Source organism: Nannospalax galili, unplaced genomic scaffold (genome assembly GCF_000622305.1).
Source record: "Nannospalax galili isolate Female #2095 unplaced genomic scaffold, S.galili_v1.0 scaffold635, whole genome shotgun sequence".
Classification (NCBI taxonomy): domain Eukaryota; kingdom Metazoa; phylum Chordata; class Mammalia; order Rodentia; family Spalacidae; genus Nannospalax; species Nannospalax galili.
The window spans coordinates 1035106-1051361 of NW_008335836.1; the positions used below are offsets into that span (position 1 = coordinate 1035106).

A 16256-nucleotide genomic window follows, 5' to 3' on the forward strand; every position below is an offset into this window, starting at 1 on the left:
CAGTTTAATTTTTAAATGTTGATATTCACAATTTGCTAAAAGCTACACCTTTTCTACTATTTAAGCTTTTAATTCTTTTTATCTTCCTTGAGAAGTCACTGGAATATGTGCCTTATTAATCTATTCCTCACTTAACAATGCTCATTCTCTTTTTCCCTAGAGAGAGATCTTCCGCAAATCAGATCCCTAACGGAGGACACCTGAGTCTTTACACATGAGCATTACAGAAAAAATCAATAAATACTCTCACTCACCAAGCCCTGTGACCAAAGAAGGTGGGAATACAGAATAACAGTCTCTCTGCTCTCATAACACACACGTGTGAACGTGCAGACACCCACCTTTCACTTTCTCTCTCTCTCTCTCTCTCTCTCTCTCTCTCTCTCTCTCTCTCTCTCTTTCTCTCTCTCCTTTGCTGTACTCATGCAATACATATTTACTCAGAGTAGCTTTGCACCCATATAGTACACCGTCACAGAGCTCCAAACTCAGCATATGCCACAAGAAATGGATGTCATTCAGATAGGTAAGTTTTTAAAATCAGATTTTTTAAAACCTGTGTTCAGTTGACAGTTGCAGTGCATTGATGTCTAGTTTGAGACCACAAAAATTCAGTCATCATAGTGACTCAGGAAAGACTGAGGAATGTTTGGGAGGGTATCTGCATTGTGAAGTCCGGTGACGCTCCAGCTCACTATCCTTTCACACTGTCTCTCTCAGTGGGAAGAGAATAAAATCCATAGATGCTCACATAGATCCTCACATCCATAGATGCTGAAAGAGTAGCAGATCTCTTACGACAATAGTTGGAAATCCTACGCAGATACAAGACTAGGTCAAAAAGAGAATGGGAAAGAAAGGGAGGTGATGCCAGCTGGCCAGACTCTACCCTCTGAACTCCCTCCCTTCATATTACAAACCAGGATCGAGGCAGAGCCTAAAAGTATTGTGTCAAAGAAAAAAAAAAAAAAAAAAAAAGAGGAAGTATTCTGTGTCCTGTAGGAAAGGAGTCTAAGTTCTTTTTGCCTTTGGTATTCAGATACTATGCAAAGTTATTGCAGCATTAGGAAGTGATTTGAAACGAAATGGCTTTTTTGAAAGATATAGGAATTCAAATACTGACTATGACAACAGACAATGGATGAAATGAAAAGACCCAACTCTGAATGTGGATTTCTGGGATTCAGTTAAGTTCTACACTTAACATTCCTATGGAGGCTACACCTGCATAAAATATAGAGTCCCTATTCAAAAGGCTTCTGTAACATGGTAGAAGACTAAGAGATGAGAGTTTAGGGATCTCTGAAAAGCAGAATATAAACAGGAGGCCCCTGGGAAGGCCTTAAAACGAGAAAAACTAGAGAAGGGGAAATAAGACTTCTAATGTGTGAGAAAAGACACCAGTAAAGGGAGATAAGGAAAGCGCCTATAATGTGCAGTCTGAAGGTCTGTAGATGATATACAGGGCACTTTACAAGTCAGGAAACAGCAGGTTTGTTGAATATCACTGCTACATAATCTAGAAAAGAGCAGAAGACTTAAAATGGATTACATGGGAAAGACTCTTTTCAGATACCTGAGCAAAGGGCAGTTTTCTCAGCTTACACAAGAATCATTTTATGTGAATCAACCAAATGCCTAATGTTACAGGGCAGGCATCCCATCATCCCTTGGACAAAGCCCTTCATGTGCCAAGATGGATGTCACCCTCCAACATGAGTGACAGTCTCCCAGTCACTCTCTTCCTGACAGGCATGCCAGGGCTGGAGTTTGCCCACCTCTGGATTGCCGTCCCTTTCTGTGCCATGTATCTGATAGCACTCCTGGGCAACGCTGCCCTCATCCTCGTCATCAGCACAGAGAGTGCTCTCCATGCGCCCATGTACCTCTTCCTCTGCCTTCTCTCTCTCACGGACCTGGCTCTCAGCTCCACCACTGTGCCTAAAATGCTGGCCATTCTGTGGCTTCACGATAATGAGATCTCCTTTAGCGGTTGCCTGGCCCAGATGTTTTGCGTTCATTCTATCTATGCTCTAGAGTCCTCAGTACTCCTGGCCATGGCCTTTGATAGATACGTGGCTATCTGCAACCCGTTGAAATACACAACCATTCTCAACCACACTGTCATAGGCCAGATTGTCTTTGCTGGCATGTTCCGTAGTGTGGCTATCGTCTCCCCCTTCATCTTCTTGCTGAGGCGACTGCATTACTGCGGTCACCGTGTCATGGCTCACACATACTGTGAGCATATGGGCATTGCTCGACTGGCCTGTGCCAGCATCACTGTCAACATTGTTTATGGGCTGACTGTGGCTTTGCTGGCTATGGGTCTAGATTCCATCCTCATTGCCATCTCCTATGGCTTTATCCTCCGTGCTGTCTTCCGTCTTCCATCACGTGATGCCCAGAAGAAGGCTCTGAGTACCTGTGGCTCTCACCTTGGTGTCATCTTGGTTTTCTATATTCCTGCCTTCTTCTCCTTCCTCACCCACCGCTTTGGTCACAACAGAGTGCCCAAGCATGTGCACATCTTCCTGGCTAACCTCTATGTGCTGGTACCTCCTGTGCTCAATCCCATTATCTATGGAGCTAGAACCAAGGAGATTCGGAGTCGACTTTTAAGACTGCTTCACCCGGGGAAGGGCTCGGTATGAACTCTAAGCAGACGTTGGAGATGAGAAAAAGAAAATAAACTGGTTTTACATGATCAGAGATCTGGAAGTAAGGGGGCTGGTCACAAGATGCAGAGACATCAAATAATCACCTTAAAACAGATCACTTTTCCTGAGCCCCTCAAGGATCTCTGGACAGTCCAGAGGGGTGATCTATTCACTCTTCTCTAAAAAGTGGCTGCTACTTGTTAAGGAGCTATTCATTTACTGCCCTTAAGAAAAGACTATGTTTTCTAAAAGGAATATTCTTCTGTGAGTCCAAGTGGAAAAGAAAAAGTTGCTTTGAGTATGAATCCGAATTCTACAACACAACTTCACCACTTCATATAGAAGCCAAAAGTACACAGCCGGAGTGCCTAAGCTTCAATGTTGACTTTTCTACTTCCTGATCTTGTAACTTTGACCAAGTTGCTGAATTTTTTCTATACCTTAGTCCGTCCTGTTTTTAAATGGAGATAATGTCTAACTCTTACTGCTGTGGTAAGGAATGAATACTTTAACAGACAGAAAAATTTAGAGCATCACATGTAGAGGCTCAATAAGCAAATTTTAAAAAGTTCTGCAGCATCTCATAAACATTAGTAGGCAATTTCTTTATCTGCCTCGTTTTTTTTACATTATGATACTTCACAGAACACTGATAACCATATTACATAATAATTCTATATTATTTCCATGGTGTTTAAAATGGAATCCACGCCTACTGAAACTGAATTTTCCCTCATCCTTTCTCCAATCTCCTATTTTGACTCTTACTTCATTTTAGTCATAAAGTTATCTCTATTAAGATTCAGAGGAGTCGGATCAGACACCAGAGTCTTCAATTGCCCTTCAGTGCTTTTGTAATCTCAGTTCTAATTTTCACAAGTTCACTTACACTGCTTAAAAAGATGACTTCTTTTATGGTGGGAATTGAGAGATGCATTAATCTATGGATGCAGCAATAAGTCACTAGGAGACAGTTTAATACTATGTTCATTTAACAAAATAATAGTAGTAAGCTCTGAGCTATGGCCCATGACCTGTCTAGCCACAGGTCTCTAGGCCTGCTATCAGTATCATGTATGAGTTCCTTCTTGTGAAGCTTAAATCCAGCTTTCAACTCTCACCACAGAAACTTCCTAATGCCACAAACAGTGATTAGCACAGTGACCCACAACTGACCAATGTGCAAACAAGAGATTTCAGAGCACTTACAGGATACTACATCAGATTCTGCCTCCTCAGGCCCAGGAATCATTGCAGAGGAAGGGGCAGAAAGATTATAAGAGCCAGAGGTGGTGGATGACCACAAAGAAACAGTTTCCCAGAAAGGGCAGTCACTCACATGAACTCACAGCAGTGGTGACGGCATGCACAAGAACCACATGAGGTCAAGTCAGAAAAAAAAAAACCCAGCATAGAAGTGGGGATGAGGGGAAGAAGAGGAACTATCTGCATCAGATAGCTGCTGGGAGAGGGGAAGTCAGTTCTCTTTAAGGGTATGATGATTGGACCCTGGAAGGAAATGGTTCAGTGGTTAAGAATACTTGCTGTCCTTCCAAAGGACACAGGTGCCGAGTTCCAAAAAATTCTATGCCCTATTCTGGCCTCTGTGAGCTTTGCATGACACAAGTACACTTAGACACATGCAGGCAAAAGAAATAAAATTTAAAAAGGGTGTGACAATGGATAGGTTAATTAGGCTCCAGTGGATGGACCCACATCAAAGGGAACTTGGGGCTACAAATTTGACTCAATAAGCCTTAAGCCTCTGTGTGTGTATGTGTGTGTGTGTGTGTGTGTGTGTGTGTGTGTGTGTTATTAATAGAGTGCAGGAAATTGTGTGGAGTTACTAAAAGTGGGTGCAGATAGGGAAAGGCATATAAATATGATCAAAATATGATGTATAAAATTAGCAAAAATTCAATTAAAAAATGATTGCCATTATTTGCATTTTAAACCAAGCCTGTAATTCAGAGAATCTGTTAAAGTTACAACTTTTCATTAAAAAAAAAAACTCATATATTATCTAGTCTTTTATACTGATAATAATATGAATTCTGGATCCTGATGACCAAGGACTTAAATCTCAGCTTCCTAACCTACGAACTACATGAATTAAGACATTCCACTCAACCAGTCCCACATTAGCAAAATGTTGAAACAAAGCAAGCACTCAATTCAGATTGGCGATAGTTGATAGTATTTAGTTAATGATGCTTAAATAAATTAATGAAAGTATATACCAAGTTTCAGTATATCACAAGACAAAATAACCTAGAGATTATTTCTTCTCCATTGGTTAATTATTAAACACTTTATCATAACAGGCATTTTATCTGTGTCTCAGACATAATAAACAATAAATACTGTGACTGAAGTGCCATGTCATCATATATATCATAATCTTTGTTGAGTTAATAAATGAATGGCATCTTCAATATGTTATGATGGTAAAAAGAAAAAGTAGGTCTAGTATAGAGCCTGGTACACAGTATTGAATAACTTGATTCTTATTTGTTTAGATTTATGCTGAAATTACCCATGTAGAAGCACATCAATAGATTTAAGATAGACATAAAGGGGAATTTTCTTACCCCAGGAAAGCAATTGAGGGGAGAATATTACAAAGTCCACAGGTAAGACAAGAGAAGTGTCAGCTCTGGCCATAGCTACAGGGATGAATCCACAAACCAGGAGCCAACATGGGCCAAGGGAGCTCAGAGGAGATCAGAGATCGGAGAAGAGATCCACAGCGCAAAAGAAAAGGGTCGGTCAGACAGCAGTGCAAGAAAGAGACACAGAGGTTTCTGAAAAAGCTTGGGAAAGCTGTGTGAGATCAGATTTCTAAGAAGCCTAAACCACGAGGTGTAGATGAGACAGCTCATGGGGTTTAGTGAACTAATCTGAATCCAGGCAGTGATGGAGTAGTCTCAGCCAGCTGTAACTGAAGTCAGAGTTAAAGTGAGGTTGGAGGTTGGTAAGAGAAGGCGAGATTCTAGAAGTGGTGCTTCCCTGATTCCTACAACCCAGCGTTCACAATATCTTTCTTCAAAAAGGCAAATGTGTTGCGATGTGTAAAGAAATTCAGCTTTTGAGGAGAGACGAAGGTCACTAGTTCCAAAGCACCACCTGCAAATCTAGGCCCCACTAAGGTCTTGGGCAATCTTTTCCCTAGACCACCTTAAGAAGTTCTTACTCTGCATATGATCTTTTAATCTGTGCCTCAGGAGACCTTCTGAATTCAGTGATTCTGCACCAAAGTCTCCTGTAATTCTTACCAATACCATAAACCATCTTTACCCCACTACTCCCACATCCACTCTTCATGGTGTCTTCCTCAGCAATGGCCCCTCTGGTCTTTGTCAGTCTTGTCTTGAGTCTGGTCTTGAGAGTGGCATACTTTAATAAATCCCATCTGTCATAGCCTATGCTCTGTGTGTCCATCTGAATTCTTTCCACAGAGATCACAAGGACCAGCGAGTCGAGAGAGATTGGAGTAAGATCTCAGTAACACTTCCCTCTCACCCCCAAGGAACCATCCCCTAATGTCCCCTCTTACTCCCATTCCACAGCCACAAGATCCTATTTTGTCTTTATTTGCTAGTAATAATACTTAAAATTTCAATTTTTCTAATGAGAAACATGTAATATTTCATCATTGTGATTGGAATTATTTTCTGAACTGCTCCTCTCTAAATGAGATTTTAGATTTCCAGAGATACAGAAACATGCTGTGTCCCTCCCATGCCAGGGCAAGACTTCAGTTTCAGAGAAACTGAGTCTTAGTGTGAAGCTGCATAAAGGTAGGAGAATAAATTTTGGAACTAAAGTTTGGGCTTCTACACCTGTCAGTCAGAAGATGTGAGACCCCGGGGAAACAGTGGAACTTCTCTGTGCCTGCTCTTTGCCTGCCTTACAGTTTTGTATGTGATGCTCCGCTGATAATATAGTAGACAGGGGACTGACCAGCAAGGATGACAGCAAGGATGTGGTTTACAACGCCATTGTAGTGATGATACGGAACATGTCAACATAAAAATGATGTCACATGTGTCAAATTCTAACAAAACGGAGTACAGAGGTTGAAAGTGGACAGACCTTTGCATACACTGGTCTCAGGTAAAGAAATAGACTCCTGGAAGGACTCTAACTCCCAAGGGTTTGTAACCAAAATCTTTACTTACTACATGAGTCTCAAAGACATTTATCTGGGTGTAGAACACTTGCCTAATAGTTTCTCCTAATCACCTGAAGTTAACTCTTGTTAAGCCCCTGTAACCAATGTTGTGTGTGTGTGTGTGTGTGTGTGTGTGTGTGTGTGTGTGTGTGTGTGTGTGCGTGCGCGCGCGTGCACATGTGCAGGCGCACATGCATATGTGTGTATCAAAACAACTCTCCTTGTTTCACTTTTAAAGATACTTTCTTCTTCTTTCCAGAATATGGCCATAATTTACGATGGTGTGTGTGTTCCCACTCTAGTGCTCTGCTACTCTTAATTAAACTCATCTTTGGAGAATCACTTTGTGTTATTCAATTTCACAGCAGTGATTTGGGCAGTGTGGTATCAATGAAGATGGTATTTTTAAAAGTGGTCAGATTCCAAGCATATTTTTGAAGCACCGTCAGAATTTTATAACAGATTAATGAAAGAGAAAGAGGTAAGGGAGATCAAGGGCACCTGTCCGTCTGTAAGATTTGGGGGTCAGAAAAGATAAAGTTTGCTCTCTTCCTTTTCTGGTTCTTCCCTCTACCTCCTTTCTTTTCTTCCTCCTCTGTTTTTTTTTCTTCTTTCCTTCCTTTTTTGGAAAACAAAAAAAACTAGAAAAGTAACAGGTTTTCAGAAGATGATAAATGAGTTTGTTGCCTAAAAGGCATCATAGAAAAGGGTCTCCTATCTCGACTGTCTTACTCTGAGATTCAGAGAAGAGGTCTAAACTAGAAATCTGAACTTTCAAATCATTGTGATATTTAAAGTCACATAATTAGGTGAAAATGTTAGGGAAGGGGAGTGCAGCACGATAGAAAATGACTTCAAAATTAAAAAGCTAGGGAAATGAAGCTGTATACTGTAATAGAAGGTCTTTGAGGAAAAAAAGTTAAATTAAAAACGTGGTATCAGGGGCTGGAGAGATAGCTCAGTGGTTAAGAGCACTGGCTGCTCTTGTAGAGAACCCAGGTTAGGTTCCCAGTACCCACATAATGGCTAACAACTGTCCCAACAACCATCCATAACTCTAATTCCAAGGCATCTGACACCCCCTTCTGGCCTCTGTAGGCATTGCATACATACAGGCAAAACATTCTTACACATAAAATAAAAATAAATACATCAAAAAAATGTGATATCAGCTAGACAACGTGCTGACAATGTGAGTGTTGAATGACGAGCCCTAAATGTGACACATATATGATATCCTCCAAGCCCAGGAACATCACAGAAGAGGGGGTGAAAGATTATAAGAGCCAAGCTGGAGGATGAAGAGGGGCACTGTGAAACACTGGCTTCCGGATGTGGAACGACTGTCACAATTATGATCACATAGCACAGTAGCTACCTGCATTAGACCTGCACCAAAAACAGAACAAAAGACAAGGGGGTGGTAGAGGGGATAGTCAGGAAGAAGGGACTCAGCAGGAGTCGGAGAGGATTACACAGGGCAATGGGGCATGAATATGGCGCCACCATGTTCTAGGCATACTTGTCAAGTAAACAATAAAAATATATGGCATTTAAAAACACAGGGGTTTATTTCAAGAAAGAGGGTGTCTGAACCAGGTGTGGTGGCACACATCTCTAATCTCAGACATTGGGAAGCAGAAGCAGGCAGATCTCTGTGAGTTCAGGGCCAACCAGCTCTACATAGCAAGTTCTAGGCCAATCAAAGCTATATAGTGAGATTTTGTCACAAAATAAATGAACAATAACAACTAAAATAATAAACCTGAAGAAATCTTTGAGCCAGGAGTGGTGGCTTACACCTTTAATCTCAACATTCAGGGTGCAGAGGGAGGTGAATCTCTGTGAGTTTGAGGCCAGCCTGGTTTACATAGGGAGCTTCAGCCCGTGTGAAGTTACAGGCAGACCATGTCCCAAAAAGGTCCAAAAGAGAGAAAAAGGAAGGGAGGAAGGGAGAGAGGGAGGGAAGGAGGGAGGGAAGGAGGAAAAAAGGAAGGAAGGAAGGAAGAAATGGAAGGAAGGAAGGAAGGAAGGAAGGAAGGAAGGAAGGAAGGAAGGAAAAGAGAAATAAAAAGGGGGTCTATTGTGTCACAGAGAAGGATCACTCAAATATAATTGGAGTAAGTACCATGGCAGCTGAGGAAGGACCGTAGGATTTAGCATGCAGAACTCTTTGGTTGCCCAGACAAGAGTGGCTCTAAACTTTGTCATGAAGCTAGCAAATGTTTAATTATACTATAATAGGTCTAAGAAAACAAGAAATAAGAAACTGGTGTCAGCAAATATGAACAAGTCTTTTAAGTAGTTATGCTTGCTATAGGGGTGAGCAAAAAAAAATAAAATGGAAATGGAGGGATAAGTGGGCACTAGACAATTTTTTCTTGTTTCGTTAATAGACTCATTTATAGACTGGAAAGTAGGGAAAATATATAGTTGGAATAACCCATTAGAACAGGAAAGCCTGATGGAGCAAGATGGAGACTACGTACAGAGAGGAGAGACAGAAAATTAGTATTTTAGTAGATCTGAATATCAGTAGTGATTCGGGCCTCAGCAACAGAACAGGAAGAACACATTGGCACAAAACCACATTAGTGTAGACGTGGATGTCGACACTCAGGGGTGTTCTGTATCAGTGATGTTTTTCCCACTAAAATGGGAAGTGACTTCTTCAAATAAGCTTAAGAATAGGAAACAAGTATTGTAGTTCTGATAAGCCAAGCAAAAATATAAAATCATCTACCTAATAGAGTATAGATTGTGAATAAAATTCAAAGAACAGGTGTCGACTGGATTTGTCTATTAGGAAGCCGTCACTACCTTAGGGTGATTTCTGTGGAACAGAGAACACCCAGAAACTTGAGGAATTGGAAGTAGAGAGTGTAGAGAAATGTTTCTGAAATGGAAATGTGCAAGAGAAAAAAGGATGACCCACAGAACAGGAGACAAGAGCAAAGAAGGCTGTGTCTCTCTGTTTCATTGCATCAATAGATGACAGGCACTACAAGCCTCTGATAAACAAGCATGTTAACTGGGATCCTCAGACCCTCGTGTAGTCCTCAGGGAATGAACATGAACTGTGTATATTATACATAATATATGATAGTGATGCCGAGCACTTCCCCCATTCAACTAGAGGCCCTAATACTTGGGAATAAAGGATGCCCTTGGCACTTAGGGCTACAGGCCCCACACTGAGGGTTTGTGCAGGAATTCACAAGGTTTAATTATACTATTAAAGAGTGGCAGCAACAATAGGTGAAAGTCGCCCTCCTTTCCTCTCCCTTGACATGTAGATTTCTGGATGGGCACTGTGAAACTGGATCCCACTGCTGTAAGGATGTAATGTGAGAAAATAAAGCTTTCAGTAAGAATATTAGGCACGAGTTACTGTTAGCTGCCAGTTGGACTCAGGATGGAGACTGGAGAGCTTTAGAGGGCCATGGAAAGAAAGATAACATTCTTCTGAGTGTCTTTGTAACAAGCGCTATGCTGCATGTGAAGTTCAGACATTAACTTTCAGAAATCTTTGCTAATACCTACTAGATAGCATTAGCACCCTCTTACGGGTGAGAAAACAGACGGTGCAGAACATTGCAATAACTGATACTCATTAGCCCTATGCCCTAAGTAGCCTCTGCTAAGAAATTCACAGAGATTATTTCATCCTTGCAATGATCGGAAACTGCAGGTATTAGTTCCCCTTCTCTGTTAACTAGCAAAACAAGTCAAATGGTCAAGCAATCAAGACAAGGTCAATCAGGCAAAAAGAACAGTGTGTGAAGTGAAGCTAGGTCATTTGTCATTCAAAGTTAGTCTTTTTGACACTAGAAAGGTGGACACAGACTTTCCATTCGAGATCTAGGTAAAGAGAAGCTAAGCATGGCACCAACTGGGGAAGGTGTATGACGTTTCCCAGTTCTCTGTGAGCGAACGGTGATAGAATTTGATGTAATACTGAAGCAGGAAATCTCAGTGTGTCTGGCATTCCACAAAATGATATTGCACAAAGCTGTGTATAAGGCACTAAGGCCCAAACAAAATTTAGTTGATGCTGTCTTAGGGAGAGTCTACTGTTTCTTCAAAAAGACTGTAGAAACCACCTTCATTTCAGGCTAATTTCAATATTGCTATTTTCAAATCTCATTTTTCAACATGATTGCAAAAGGCAGCTTCTTGATTGAACGGAAGGTCTCTGTAACCCTCATGAATATTCCCAGATACCTCATACTTACATGTAAAGAAGAGCCTTCATCATGAAATCCTAGGCACACTGATTGCATAGGTCTCCAGCATACTAGACATCAAAACCACTATGTCTTTGCTCATGCTGTTGACTCTTCCTTAGATGCCTTTCTAGATTGTTCCCCTGAAAAATTCCTGTCCATCTTTCAGGACATTGGTTGCATATACCACATCCATGAAATCTTTACCGGTGCCTTTTTTTATCTCCCCCTTTGTGATCTGACTATACTTGTGAATAAGCCTAGATGTTGACTATTAAGTAAATAGATGAACAAATAATGCATGCTTCCTAAGAAGATGGCAGCCTAGAACACCACCACTAACAAAAATGAAGACCAAGGTTTCACTAATCTTATGAAACACTGAATGTGACTGGGACGCAGAAGCATAATGATTTTAATAGAAAAGAAAAGCTGTAGCTAAGAGTGAGGGCTAGTGTTCAGTGACTGTGGAGGTTTGAATGAAAATATCCCCCAAAGGCTCCAAGTGTTGAGACATTTTATCCCCAGTTGGTGGTGCTGTTTTGGGAAGTCTTAGAAGGTGTTGCTATCCTGGAGGAAGCACATCACTTAGAGAGTTCTTAAGCCTTGCCAGATATCCGGATCTCTGCTCTCTTGCTTCCTGTGCCTACTTGTAGATGTAAAGCTTAGCTTCTGTTCCACCTCCAGCCACCTCTGCCACCATGCCTCCCTGCCGTGATGGACTCTTGCCCCTTTGGAACCTTAAGCTCAAATAAACTCTTCCTTCTATAAGTTTCTTGGGTCAGTGTTTGTGCCACAGCAACAGAACACTGACTAACACAGTAACTTTGCAACCTCCATTCTGTTCCTGAGATGCATGCCTGTGAGTTCTATGCCTGCTCTTGTAAGGTCTTGGCTTCATTGAATTAAAAAGCCTACCTCAAACTATAAAATCACTCACTAGGTGTAACCACACTGACATTGATCTCATCCTGATGTGACCCTCATTTTATTTCTGGAAGAAAGGGAGATATATGGATGCAGGAAGTTAGTGTGAGAGGTAGGTCCATGTTTCAGGACCCTGGGTTCTCAAGGCAGTATTTAAAGTGAGTTTGTTCGTACAGATTTATCAGATTACAAAGCTGTAAGAGATTTCAGATATTGGAAAGTAGATGAGCTCATGAGGAACCAACTGATGTTTCCAGTATTAGGAAACAAGTACTGGTGTTTGCAGCCCAGTGCTCCTCCATTCCACCTTTAATTCTATCAGCTGTCCATGGAGGTTTATACTATCCTTATCTTCTATGCAAATTCATAGATCAGAACATGTCTTCCTGAACTAAAGCTATTCTAGAGAGGCTATGTGAGTACAAATCTCCTTGGTTCTAGCCTCGCAGATGACAGAACTGAACACGTGAGGCACTAGAGTGTAGAGGTTATCCATATGATGAGTGCATACTTGGAGATGCAGTGGGAATTAATATGCTGTGAATAACACCTGGGAATAGAAAACCATGCTGATATCAAAGCAGGCTTCTCGGTTTCTGGGAACTTTGTCCTTGGCATCATGAGATATAAGATGAAAAAGCATAGAACATACATCCATAGAAGAGGACAAAATCCAGGCCCGTGACCAACAGAGCTGCAGTCAGCCCATAGGCAGCCACAGCAGTGATGTCAACACAGGCTAATTAGTCAATGTACATATTCTGAGTGTGTGGAAGAGCCAAGACACAGTCCCTACAGTAAGGCAAAGTCACCTCAGCAGAAGATGGAGATGGCAACAATGGTCACACTGCAGAATATCTCCAGGAAGCCAATTCTGCCTACCACAGTTGTCTGAGATTGATTGTGCACATCAGTGAGTTACAGACAGCCATGTGTCCAACAAGGGCTGTCCAGGAGAGCTGAGGATCCAGAGCATGTTCTGTTCCCATTGCCTCTCCTTGACCATGACTATATTGAGAATTAATGTGCCTCCAAGATATTTTCTAGATATTCATTCTGTCTTCCTACCTCCTTCTCCACACCTTCATTTGGACAAAATTATAGAGGCCAGACCTAAACCAGCAGCCCCAAAGAAGGAGACCCTAGTGCTTTTTGCCTTATGTCCATCTGTGAAATTTAGTGACTGTATAAAAGAGTGGGAACTGTGGGTATGCAAAGGGCCAAACTCTCCGAGAGATGCAGTTAAAAAGAACTGGTATAATATACTCCCGGAAGCACCATCTATTAGGGAGTGAATTTTTTAAGGATTAAAGGAAGACTCTTTAAAGAAACGGGTGCCAGTAGGTCAAATTTTTTTAAAATTAAGAAGAGTGAGAAAGCTTCTGCACCTTACTTGGATAACACTAACTGCAGAAGATCATAAAACATTGCCCCCCACCCACCCAAGAGAGACAGCTGCAAATCCAGAAGCAAAAACCTGCAGAAGGAAACTTCAGTAGCTGATAAGACAAAACATTTTGCAAGAGAAAAGGAAGAATTCTGCGGAGGAAGACAGGATGCTAGCCCCACAGAGCCGGACCCTAAGCACAGACAGAGTTCAAAGGAAGAGCCATTGCTGAGGGAAGTTGCGAATATTTTCTGCCAAATCAAGAGACGCCCTATAGACAGGGAAACATGCCAGCAAAGGAATGTGTGGTTTCAAGGGGTCTTTAAAAAAAAAAAAAGCCATGGGTTTTTGGGAGAACAGCTGGGATCCCTTCACTCTGGAGTGAAACAGAAGGAGCTCAGATGATGATGGTGATGCAGGCAGGGAGCCAAATTACTGACTGAACAGGAGTAAAGATATTAAATCTTTCAAGATTTACCCACCTCGTGTTTAGTGTGTATGTGTATCTCTGTGTGTGTGTGTGTGTGTGTGTGTACATGTTAGCATATATGCATGTGTGTGTGGGACCAAGGTCAACATCAGGTGATTTTCTCTACTAGGTTCCACCTTACTGAAAAGGGATCTTTCACTGAACATTGGGGCTACTTAATTGGCTAGCCTTGACTGATCAGTGAGTTCCACGGATCTTCCTTTCTCCCCTGCACAGTGCTGGGGTGACACACACACACCACCACATCTGCCATTACATGGGTGCTGGGAATCTGAACTCAGGTCCTCATGCTTGTATACAGCAAGCTCCTTACCCACTAGGCTATTCCCCCAGCCCCACCTTGTGTTTGAAACTTTCAAAGATTCTTAGGCTAAAGAAATGAGAGTAAATAAGAGTCCCAGGAACCATGTATCAACCCTCTCCAAATAATGCTGTTGCCCAGCCATCCCCAAATCTACAACACACGTGAGATCCAAGCAATCTTTAATGTAGAACAGGCTTGGGCAGTGAGAGACGGACTGCCCAAAAGTGCTCATAATCCAAGTAGGAGGAATTTCTAAAATAAGTGCCTTCCCGGCCCTTCCCCGTTTTCCTCCTTCACCACAGGGCGGTGCATTGTGAGCATCAGCTGGAGAGATTAGACCTGGGGAGCTCTTAGAAGCCTCTCAATGGCAGCATGGCTATCAGGGCCTGCAGGTTTGCATCACGGTTAGCAAAACCCAGGGCCTTCAGCTGCTCCAGTTCTTGCTGGTAGCGACCTTCAGTGAAGAGGGACGTGGACAGCGAGGTTTGGAAAGGCTGGGAACAGGCATTGGCCAGGGCATGGAAGAGCTGAGGAAAGGCCAAGGAGAGTTGCACGGGATCTTCTCTAGGTACTAGTCTTCTACCCCTAGTTTCTGGGGCTCCTCTAGCCCCACGCGGTTTAGCCCGGAGGAACGGCACCGTCTCAGGCACCTCCCTGGATAGTATCTGTAGGCTTTATTCTATCTGTAACAATGCCTGCAGCGCTCGCGGTTTGGTGAGGATGGGAAGTGTCATGTGCTGAAGCAACAGGCTGCCGGTCGTCAGCTGGTGTAACAGGCTGGATTCTGCTGCAGGATAGCAAGGCTTGTTGCAAATCAGACAGTCAGAGTCTCGGCTGACTGCTTTGAGGAGCTTTCTCCTCCGGCTGCTGGCTATCTTGCAAGGGAAGATCTGAGCCTGGGTGTGAGTCTAGCATACCGGTTCTGCACACTGAACTGTTTTGATTTGAAACTATGCCCCTGGCCTGGATACCTCCTCCTGTATTGACCTCTAGTACCAATGGCCTGACAGGAGCAGAGGTGGCAGAGATGGTGGTCGTCTCAGAACTGCTGTGAGCGTTGACTTCTCCTCTGCAAGGTTCTGAACCTGAAAGGTGGCCTTTGGAGGCTGCCAATAGGGCCAGAATGGAGAGCAAGAGATGCTGGATGTCAGAGCAGCAAGGTCGCATAGCATTGTCACCTCCCGGCACCGCCTTCAGGGCCTCCAGACTCTGCTTGTGTTCCTGCAGGAGTTCCTGTTGCTGGGCAAGCTTCTGAAAGGTTTCCAGCGCTGGCTTGCGTTTCTGATGTGCCTTTGAGGATTTGGGAAAGTGGCTGTCATTGGCGCGTTTCTTATTTGCCAGTCCTTGAATTAGAGGCTCTTCCAAGAACTGCACCACAGACTCGGGTGCAGTTGTCAACAGCTGAACAAGCTGGCAAAAGAAATCAGCTGCATCTCATGAGCTCCGGGCCAGCCGGCCCAACCTGGTGAGCACCCCAGCACCCTCAGAGGCTGCTGGGTCAGAACGTTGAGTGCAGTGGCCTGTGGGGCCTGGCGGAGTTCCTGGAGGACAGGCTGATCCTTTCAAACGAGTCCTCACCACCAGCTGGATGGTCAAGCCATCAAGGATGCCACACTGACTCAGTACATCTTGATCCGGGAGGATCTTCCCAGTGAAGATGAGCACCAGTCAGTGTCACTGTGAAGGTGTTTGGAGATCTGCTTCTTAAAGTGGCCGACATTGCTATCTTCTGCCAGCAAAAATTCCTGGCAATCTTGTGGGGTCTTGACAGACACTCTGATAATGTGATAATGGCTCCCTACCAGACACCAATTAGCTGTCCCCGGCTTCTTTCCTAGCCCGTGCCATATTTCCTTGAGAAGTGAATGAAGGGTTACCTAAGGACACAGTGGATCACACACCTGCAGAAGATTTGATGTGGCCCTGAGCACACCTGGGTACAGGGACCAGTAGGTATCCAGTGATATCCTTTCACCTATGTCCTGCAGATGCCACCTCCCAATGTAGCCCTACAGCCGCCTGGTTCCCATAAAAGGGGCAGCTGCTCCTCTCTTGGACAAGCTTTAGGGGATATGGTGTCAGTGATGA

The 16256-nt window shown here is 43.1% G+C and overlaps 2 protein-coding genes across 2 annotated transcripts; one reads left to right on the plus strand and one right to left on the minus strand.

The window, feature by feature from the left end:
- Positions 1-1684: 1684 nt before the first annotated feature.
- On the plus strand, positions 1685-2678 carry LOC103732071 (olfactory receptor 52D1). The gene has a single exon (XM_008830593.1). The coding sequence runs from the start codon at positions 1701-1703 to the stop codon at positions 2652-2654; it is 954 nt and encodes a 317-aa protein (XP_008828815.1). The 5' UTR covers positions 1685-1700; the 3' UTR covers positions 2655-2678.
- An 11823-nt stretch (positions 2679-14501) lies between these two features.
- On the minus strand, positions 14502-16016 carry LOC103732114 (ubiquilin-3). The gene is given in 5 exon segments (XM_017797504.1): positions 14502-14545; positions 14548-14951; positions 14953-15835; positions 15838-15953; positions 15955-16016. Coding segments are annotated over 5 exon segments (1509 nt in total).
- Between the last annotated feature and the right edge of the window lie 240 nt (positions 16017-16256).

What these genes read in the sequence shown, in the direction of transcription:
- LOC103732071 (XM_008830593.1), top strand. Translation starts at nt 1,701, where the DNA reads ATGTCACCCTCCAACATGAGTGACAGTCTCCCAGTCACTCTCTTCCTG.